General features: G+C 48.3%; 1 protein-coding gene across 3 annotated transcripts in view; it reads left to right on the forward strand.

Moving 5' to 3' along the window:
- CASZ1 (castor zinc finger 1) overlaps positions 1-10,298 on the forward strand; it is a 214,605-nt gene that overhangs the window by 173,050 nt on the left and 31,257 nt on the right. For all 3 annotated transcript variants that reach the window (XM_019511746.1, XM_019511747.1, XM_019511748.1), the window contains 3 exons: positions 4,243-4,333; positions 6,400-6,564; positions 9,174-9,346. In XM_019511746.1, coding sequence (XP_019367291.1) covers positions 4,243-4,333; positions 6,400-6,564; positions 9,174-9,346 — 429 coding nt within the window. The remainder of the gene's footprint in view (positions 1-4,242; positions 4,334-6,399; positions 6,565-9,173; positions 9,347-10,298) is intronic.

Raw genomic sequence — 10,298 nt, forward strand, 5'->3', positions numbered from 1 at the left:
AGCCCCCCCCATCAGATATAAGATTGTAGCGTACTCCAAGGCAAAAGGAGGCCAGGAATTTGAAGTGCCACCCCCACATTGCTACAGCCCTTGTTTCCTTCTCACCAAGCTGAAACCACAAGTTACTCCTGCTGCTGCCTTGGGTAACCCATCTCATGAAGAGCGCTTCCTCTAGGTCCCGGCCCTTCCCTCAGCTGTAGTCCTTGCTTGACCTTAGCTCATACAGCTGCCTGGTCAGTGCCATTTGTACGATCACATGAAGAGCATGCGTGTCACAGTCTCCATCTCCCTCTCCTTGACAGCAGGCAGACCTGCTTTCTTCAGCCCTCCAGCCCTGTATCTTACTCCCTACCCTTTGCTGTCTCTTCCCCATCTCACCTCACTAGGAAGGAAGCTTTCCCCACAAGCAGCAGGACCCCAGCCTGACCCTTCCTCTCCAGCAGCTGGTGCTGGCCATCTCAGGGACAGCGTGCTGGACTGGATGGACCAACGATGGTGCAGCCTGTTCCACTCCTAGCCTCCCTGGTGCCCTTTGTACATGTCTGGCGTTGCTGTCACTCCCTCCCACCCCACGCCTTTGTTTGTGCAACCCAGCGTCATTGTTTGCCACTTGGTTTGTTTCCCCACCACAGCTAAGGTTTGTTCCAGTTTCTCAGTCACCTGTTCTGGCGTGATCCTGATTTCCTGCAGTGTTTCTTCTCCCTCCCCTGGGAAAGGCATGTCTGCGTCTGGCATCTGTCCCCATCTCCCTTTGTGAACGCTGAGGCAAAAGAAGGCATTTAATTTTTTAGCAATGTCTTTCTCTTCTGTCAATTAAGTCCCCTTTCCATCTCCTGGAAGCCCCCCATCTCCATGACCAACCTCAGGTTTCTTCTGCATTTCAGAACTGCCTTATGGTGCTTGACTCCAGCCCTAGCCTTCTTCCCCCACCTTAGCATGGTGTGCCCCTCCAAATCTTCCCTTCCCCGTTCCTGTCCTGTACCCGTAGCCCCCCATCCTACACCCCTGCCCCATCACAGCCCGAACTCATCCCACTGCTTTACTTTCGAGATCCCCCCCTAGCCTTTCCTTGCCTCTCTCTCATGCTCTGTACTGCATGCACTCCTGGTGTATGTGGTGGCAGGGAATGGAGAGAGCCTGGGAGCAGATGCTAATTTGTCTTTGAATGTTTGACTCCAGAGCCCCCTTCTCCTCTGTCTTTTCCCTTTCAGGCTCTCCAGCTCTTTCAGTTTCCTCCACAATATGCTCTGTGAAGCTTGTTCCCAATGTCCTGCTTTCAGGTCTCCCCTTGTTGCCCTTTTCAGATCTATCTGCCTCTCTCCAGTCTGTGTCTAGGTCGGTGCCTCCCAACCTAGAGGTTGCTTGACGGGGAGTGTGAGCCCCACTGAAATTCAGTTGCAGCAGGCAGACTCGGGTTAGGAAGAGGCTTGTTCGCTGACCAGAGGGGAGGTCACTGCACAGTTAGACAGAGCTAGGGACTGTGCGTCCTTTCTGTCTCTGAGGTCTGTATGTAGCCTGTGGAGCACTTGCTGGTGCCCTGAAGAGAGCTGGCTTTGTCCTTGGTGTTGGCTCTTCCTCATTATTTCCCACTGCTAAATGGCACTAAAAGACAATCCCCAATCCAGCTAGGGTCTGTGATTGTTTCGGGGATGTCATGGGATTGCTGGGGGCGGGGGTGATCCAGGCTATTGTGCATGAGTTGGGGTTTCCTGAAGACAGGCTCTCTGCTGGCTGTGTTGTCTGCTTCTGATATTGCACTCTGCTTGCTTGCAAGTGCCTGTCTAATTTATCTCATCCATTTCTGTATATTGGTCTCTTTTGTATGTCAGTCTCACCATAAGGTATCTATCTAATCTAGCCATGGCACTCTGTTCTCCCTACAGCTTATTGTCTAATCCATCTGTCCTCAACCTTTTCCATAGCATGACACCATGTTACTACAGAAAAAAAGTAATGGGATCCTCACACTTTTAGCCATACAAAAAGGGGCTGATGGTGACTCCTTCCCCTCCCCCCCACCTGATACCATTACACTCAGGTTGAGAGTATTAGACACTGCATTCATTTTTCCTCATAGGATCTTGTTTTCTTGCTCCTTCTAGGTTTAGGCACTTTACTTAATGTGGCCTTCCTGGGTTTTTTCTCTTTCCTCTTTTCTTCTTTCCCTTCTTGACCCTGGATGCCTGGTTCCTCTTCAGCCATCCTGACTGGGAGGGGCTTGCAGAAAAAAATGTAATCCATGGCTCGACTACTCCCCCATCATGTCCTTTTATCTCCCAACCCTGAGTCATTCATCATTTCCACAAAGGTTTTCAGGTCTGGAAGATCTCCCAGGTGGTAGTCACTTCCAGACTGATTTCAGACATTTGCCTCATCACATCCAACTTTGTGTCGTACCTTTCTAGGATCATCATTTTGAGCCAGAACACCCCTTTCCCAGCTGGGAGCCATCTACTATGACCTGTCTTCCTCTCTTCCACATCTCCCCATGCCGCCTAAATCCCTCTCCCCCACCCCAGCATTAGCCCCATTCTTTTCCATCTCCACCCTGCCTCATCTAAGGCCTGAAGCCAGAGTCCTGGGAGGAAGAGATCTCTCTTACTGTGTATTGCCCAGTCTTCTTGTGCATTTAGCCTGGTGGACCTGAGAGACGGTCTCCACCCTGGAGCCATATTGTCCTGTGAAGTGATGTGGGGAGAAGAAATCTATTCTCTAGATGTTTCCTCTTCTGTCTTCCTTTCCTTTAGACATCTACATTACCTGCTTCATTCTCTAGGCTATTTCCTTTCTCTTGGCCTTGCAACATGCAGAGCTGAATCTTCCTTCTATTCTGGTGTTTTCTCTCTCTCACCTTCTCAGACACTGGCTCCCTTCCCTCTGCCCACTGGCAGCTCTGGACTGTACATCCAGTAATTTTTGTCCAAAAGCCTCAGTTTCCTTTATTATCCAGTACCCCTGGTGCATCCAGTGGCCCCTTGGATCCCAGCAGAACATCCTTTTAAGGTAGCAACACAAGAGTTGCCTGAGCAGAGAGAGATCCAGCAATGGAAAGGGATGGGGGTAAGGTACAAGGTGAGGCTGGGATCCTGAGCACTTGGGAAATCTGCCTTCTGCTACTGTTCTTTTAGAGAGAGGGCTCCAGTCCCCGGGGCAGTTCATCTGGTCCCAAAACATGCTGAAAGCATCAGTTTTGCTTCCCCTGGGGTGGGGGGTATTTGTAGGCACAAGGGAGACAAGACTTGCTCCCTAGAGAGGAGCCTGAACAAGAGAGATCATGTGTCTCTCCCTTCCAAGTGAGGGAGTAACCCCCATTTATTATCACTTATTGTGCCGCCGTGACACACTCTAATTTTCAATACGCTGCTCTTGAACTCTCAGCGAGTCAGAAGAAAAAATCACCTTTGTTTATGGTGCAGTAGAACAGCAGCTGCTGACTCCCCGCTTAATTGAAATGCAAATATGGCACATTACGGCTTGCGCCCCATCTCTCTCCAGCTGCAACAAGTAGCCTTTGCAGTCCTTTAGTCTTTCTGCTCCAGAAAAGCTGAGAGTCACACACGCATCTGCAGCCTCTCTGCTGACCTCAGGCCTTCTCTTTACCTTTCTCCCGCCTCTTCTTCCAGCATGGCTTTTCGGCGGGGTGCTGCATTGCATGAGAATGATACTGTTTTCCTTGTGGCTCCAGCTGAAGCTCCCTTGAGCTGCTCACCTACCTTGAGGAGGTTGGGCAGGATGGGGGAAGACCTCTGGTGCTGGCCAGAGGGGAAAAATAACCTGGCTGCTTGAGCTTTTTGCCCCCGGTCTCTTGTAACTACTTGGAAGAGCCTGTTCCCATGGGCTCATCAGACTCTGGAGCAGTCCAGTGAAGTGAAGTGAGAAAAGAATAAAGCCAGTTTAAGAAGCCTAGTAATGGTATTGCCTCAGAGAGAAAGACACAAAACCTCTTTGGAAAAGGGGCTTGTAGCTGGAGGAAGCTCTTTCCTTTGGCATCCTGGCACTGAACAGTTAGAGGGAAAGGGCGAAGGGCAGTGAGGGATGTCAGCAATGCACCCGTGACTCAGAGAAGTCCCCAGTCTCCCCAGCATGCTTGGAGTTGGTAGTTAGAAGGTGTAACAGGGAGGATGCTGTACCTGTTTCACTTGTGTCTTGCCTTGCAGAAACCCCCAGAGTCAGCAGCCCCAGGAGTGGATCAACTTAATTTTATCTCTTTCTCTCTTTTCTTTCTTCCCCCTCCATTCCCAGGTTCTCTGGCAGCCAGCACTGCGGACACATACACTGTGCATACCAATATCGAGAACATTACCACTGCCTGGACCCGGAGTGCAACTATCAGGTAATAGGGGTGAGCACAGCATGACGCACTGTTTTTTCTCTCTGTGCTGGACATAGGGGGGGATCCTGTTTGAAACTTCCAGAGTCACATTGTTTCCAGTCAGACCAGTCTGGCACCACTGAACTCAGCTTGGTTACTCTGCATATGCACCTCTGTAGCTGAGAGCAGAACATGGATCAGCTGGAGTCATTGGGGTACTCCAGATCCACACTATCATAACCAAGAGGATAAATCTGGCCAGGTTCTAAACCGTGTGTGAAAACAGGGACTGCTGCTCAGTGAACCTCTCTTCCTCACCTGCTGCCCAAGTGACATTACAACAGCAGCAACCAAACACCCAATAAGACCAGACCGCAGCCCTGATCTATGCTTGGGGTGGGCAGAGAGCAAGAGAAGGAGCATGTGCCGTGCTGTAATTACTGGGAGGACTGCCAGGGGAGCCACGTCAAGCCAGCTCTGAATCACATGCTCTGTTTGTTTACCCTCTTCCCCGGTCTGAGAGCATGACTGCCATCTCTGTGGTCAGGATCCGTGCGCTTGTGTGTGCAGGGGGGAATCCCTGCATGTGCCTCGGTTCTTTGCTCACTGTGACTCCTGCCCCAGCCCCAGGGGGCACTGCTATCAAAGGAATGGGTCTGACCACAGCAAGGGAAGCCAGTTTAGCTCCACTGAGTTTGACAGCAGGTTTCTGTCAGTCAACCTAGGGTTTAACCCAGGGATACTGGCAGTGACCCATCTAAACCAAAGAGTGGCAATCAGGTGAGACAGCCCCAGCCATGGCCCGAGTGCCTCTATGCACAAGGAGCATAAAGGAACACAAAGGCTGGAAAGACAAAAAAAACTATTATTCTGATTGGCCTTGTGATTATTTCCCAAAGAGTCTGGGAGTTGCTTGCAGAGGAGCTTTCTAGTCTCACAGGGAATAAGGATTTAGGCTGCTTTTTAAAATGCAAATTATTTTATGGCTGAGATATGTTTTATAATAAGTAACGGGCCATAATAAATGGGCACAAATTAACTCTGATTGGCAATAGGAATCCTGTACGTACACCCTGGGAAATTGTACCTCCAGCCTCCTCAGGTTTCCTGTTGAAATCTATAGCCGCATATCCACTTGGAATTGATCAGGATTGATATTATAGGAGCAGTGTGGAAGCGATAATCATTTGTCTCTTATGAAGGGAAGCTGAAAAAGTTGTTAAACATTAGAATACTGGCTTTTTCAATTTCTCCTCAAAATAAATGAGTATTGATTTCCTTAAAAATCTGATTTCTTTTCCCACCTTCGCTGTTTAATATCGATGTATGTGGGAAATAAAAGCAAAAAGTTCTATATTCAAGGCACTTTGTCTACCCTGGGAGTGGGGCACTGATGCATTAGCCCAGGTAGGCAGAGGATGAAAGATCTGGTCAGCTGTTTCAGTCAGGGGCCAGGGATACTTAGGTTCATTTCTCAACTTTGCCATTGACTTCTTGTGGCCATTGGCAAATTGCTTCACCTCTTGATGCCACCTCTTTTCGTAGTAGAGCCAACCTACCCCCTCTGAGTATGGTGAGGCTAAAGTTCACTGATGATTTTAGAGAACTTGGAGAGCTATTGACAAAGGCAGCAGAGGAGGTGAAAGTATTTTCACCCCACGTGCATTCTGATGCAGGTTTAGCAGTCGGTCTCACCCCTAGAGCCAGGGATACTGAAGCTGGGATCGCTCACTTTCAAACAGTATCGTTCACTAGTTTCCTCTGTAACACATAGCAGTTCTTGAGCTAGAAGCAGTTAAAAGCATGGCAGCAGAACTGTGTCTAGAAGTGCGGGGAGCTCATCTTGGACAGTGGGCTAGCTTCATTTTCACTCCCCACTTAAAGCTAGTGAAACGGTTTTTGTTTGCACGCATTTTCCCTTTAACAAAGATGACACACAGAATTGCACCCTAGGGTGGCAAACACATTAGATGACTGAGTTTTAAATTCACACTAGGAGAGGTTTATAAAGGCAGGCATCCAGGAATGCTCTCCCGCCCCTTCACATGCCTATACGTCTCACTCTGTCTATCTCTGTATCTCCCCAGAGATTCACTAGTAAACAGGATGTGATTCGACATTACAACATGCACAAGAAACGTGATAACTCCCTCCAGCATGGCTTCATGCGCTTCAGCCCCTTGGATGACTGCAGCGTGTACTACCATGGCTGTCACCTGAATGGGAAAAGCACACACTACCACTGCATGCAGGTAACTTGAGCAGGCTGGGGAGAAACCACCATGGCTTGGGGGAAGAATGTAGCAACAATGAAGAACCCAGAGCCACTTTGCCTAACCCATGCCTCTTGTGCTGCAAACTTGAAGGCTCCTGAAGTTCAGGCTCCTAACATTTTCCCTTTTGATACTAGTGAGAGCATCCATAGAGCTTGACCGTAGCCTCCTCTGGTCCCTCCTAGTTCAGCTTTCTCTATGAAGAATCTGTACCCAGTTTGCCTGGCTCTGTTGACTGAGCAGGACCCTGAAAGATTCCATCATGAGGGGCACTGCTGTTCCACATTTATCCCAGCCTTCTGAGTGGGGCACTGAGATACAAGTGTCTCTGCCTGTCTATACCTGACTGACCCAAAGAGATGCTCCATCTCTGCGGGACTGTCGGAAGGACAAGTAGCACTAGTACCTCTGCCCAAACAGACCATCTGACCTACCTTGCAATAAGGCCACTTCACCCAACATCTGCCCTTTAACACTGATTCTAGTTTCTCTGTAGCCATCTGCTAGGACAATCAAATATTAACACTGTTTAGCTTGAAATAAACCTAGGCAATCTGCCCCCCTTGCCAGCAGTGCTAAAGGAGAAGTTATGAGAGTTATCAGGCATGGATGCAGCATGGGTTGGGAGCATGGTTAGGTTTTAGTCACCCATGTTTTAACCATAGTGCAACCACCCTTGGAATTCCTACAGACAAAGAACTTCATTCCTTTATTGTTTCTTACAAAGTCTAGGTAGGTCCATGCTGGCTCACCCATCTCCTAGCGTGGGATCCGAAGTTGGGGTAAGGCTGGGGAGTGGACACTGCATCCTGAAACTTTGCTGGGTTGATGGGCAGTGGTACATGCAAGTCCCCTGGGACTGTTCAGACCACCTATGTGAGATCCTGCCAGTCTGCAAACTCAGCTCCTGCTTCCTAGACTGTCCCAACAGCCTAAGACCCCAATTAAAATCAGTGGACCTTAATCGTGTGCCTAACCACTTCACTGAATAGCAGCAGACTTAAGCACATGTTTAATTTGAAGTAAGGTTGGCTTTTTTAAGTCAATGGGGCTTAAGCACATATTTTGTTAGGCACACACTTAAATGCTGTCCTGGATAGGAATGGATTTAATCACGTGCTTAGTACTTTTTGATGAATTAGAGGCTTCATCTGATTCTCTATTAGAGACATGTTCTTGTTATTTCTCCTGCATTTTCCTTGTTTAGTGTCTTGCTGCGTTGACCAGGATGGGAGTCACTTATTTTTTTAAGTGCAGTCAAGACTCTACCACCTTCAGCCCATCAAAAGCTGTGCAGAGACCCCTGTGTAGGCATCTATATAAGGGTAATTTTGCCCCGTGCCCAGTCCCTTCCCGTAAGTCAATTTCCATATAAGCAGTAGCTTTGAGGAAAGGTATCAGAACGTAAACTCCCAATTAAAGGGAATATTGCTTAAATGGCAGGATTTGTGCCGTCTGCCTCATGGGATTTTTTTTCTTTATGTCCATAATTGGTGTGGATAAAATTCAGTTAGTTGTTTATATAAACTGACATTTTTTAGGCTTTAACACCAAGAGCCACATTGCAAATTATTCCTAAGGAGGTTTTTGTTTAATTCTTTTTTTTAATGCCGCGCAGGGTCTGTCTTTTTTCAAGGTGTCAGCACGGAGAGAGCAAGGCTCTTTTATATTGGAAATAGTTGGAGATCCTTTTATTTTTCGCTCTGGGTATTTGTCAGGGGGTTTGTTATTGCCTGTTTGAATCAACCTGGGCTAAACCGAGAGGTGGTGTTTTCGTTCTCTTCACTTCTGAGATGGTGCAGACGTTGGCACGCGTCGTCCTAGAAGAGAAGGGGGGAAGAAACCACCCTCGGCAGGGATGATGGCATTGTCAGATTCCACCGGTTTTTTACTCAATATGGCAAGGCTGCCCGCTTTGCCCTGCGGAAGGCAGGTTTGCAGCATTCCGTTCTCGTCACACCATTCCCATCTGCTGCAGAGTTTGAAATTATTGAATTAATAGCATGGAAGGGTGATGGGAACAAGCCACCGGTTCCCTGGAACAGGCTGGCTCCAGGATTCCCACTTTGTTCTGTGGCTGGTTACAATGGAATTGTATACTGCAGGTCCTAGAGATGTGGTGGGCCTTCCTTCTGCTACAGGCAGGAAGGGGACAAGCAAGTAACTCCCAGTCTGCCCAGCATTCCCCACGTAGGTGAAGGGCTGGAATAAAAAACCTTAAGTTATTCCAGTTCTTCCCGAAGTGACAAAGGCTCATGACAGTGCCTGTCAGTCTCTTCAGACTTCCTCAAGAGCAAGTCACTTCCTACTGCACCTTTGAGCGGTAGCCATTATCCTTCCATGACTCCACCTTTCCTCTTCATCCTTCCCATTGTTCATATGGCTTCATCCCCAGAGACTCGGGCTCTTTGCCTCATCAGTCTTAGGTTGGAAATCAAAGCGATGGTTTAATACTCTGAAGGGAAGTACACAGAGATGACTACAATATATACTGCTGCTTGTTTGTTTATTATTGCTTCTAGAAATAATGAAGCAATATAGGCTGGTCCAGGGAAGTGCTGATGTTCCTTCCCCTTATTCTTGGGCAGGTGGGTTGTAACAAAGTCTATACCAGCACCTCCGATGTGATGACCCATGAGAACTTCCACAAGAAAAACACGCAGCTGATCAACGATGGGTTCCAGCGGTTCCGAGCCACTGAGGACTGCGGCACTGTGGAATGTCAGTTCTACGGCCAGAAAACCACTCATTTCCACTGCAGGTGAGATGGGCCGGGGAGGGTGGCCTCTAATCCTTCATTAGAGATGCATTGTCTACCAGTCCCTCCAAAAAAAGTCTTCATTTCAGGATTCTATACAGGATTATGTACAACCAATCTTTCTAGGAAGCTCCACGGTATTTCACTGGTGGAGCAACGGAAAGAGGTCCAAGTGGAAAACTTTGATGAACCTCTGTCAAGGCAGAGACCCCAGTGATCCCACTGGAAAGGTCACTGCTGAGAGAAAATGTCATGATATTATTCATCATTCTTGTGCTCGTGAGTTCTCCATAAGCACCAGCTACTCAGCTCTCCCATCTTAAGGCCGAACCGTGCTCTGTGTTACATTAGTGCCTTTGTCATCTGGAAGAAAAATGAGGCACAGCGGGTGCATCTACATGGTCATTAATGTGCCGTAGTTACTGTGCACTAAGTTAAGTACTTGCATAACCAAGTACTAAATCAACACACAGTAACTGGTGCTACTGCGCAGTAGCGCCAGCACATGGCTTTTTATTGATGCTAACTGTGCAGTAGCCTAATACTACTGCACAGTAGTGTATTAGCACAGATTTTCCCAGCACGCTACTGCGCAGTGTTATTAGGCTACTGCATGGTTAGCATCTCGTGTAGATGCTGCACCCAGTTAGTGTCCTTGTTTATCTCTAGGAAAGACCCTGAGTCCACCTTGGGCTCATACACGGTTTGGAATGGTGAGTGGGTGAGTTGGGTACGTGTCTCTCTACATTACACTGGCTGCTTTTCCAAATGGGGGCAGTTATTAGCAGCTCTGATATGTGGCAACATCTTATTGTCCCAAGTCATCCCTAAGAAGACCCAACAAGCCCTCTGCCAGCAGGGGCCACTACCTTATAATGGTCATGGCTTCCATTCCAGAGGGGTGGGCGGGTAGCACAGCCGTGCTTTTTCTGCTCTGAACTCACGCAGCCCCCCC

This window comes from Gavialis gangeticus, unplaced genomic scaffold, assembly GCF_001723915.1.
Source record: "Gavialis gangeticus isolate Ggan-Ray unplaced genomic scaffold, GavGan_comp1, whole genome shotgun sequence".
In the NCBI taxonomy this organism is placed as follows: domain Eukaryota; kingdom Metazoa; phylum Chordata; order Crocodylia; family Gavialidae; genus Gavialis; species Gavialis gangeticus.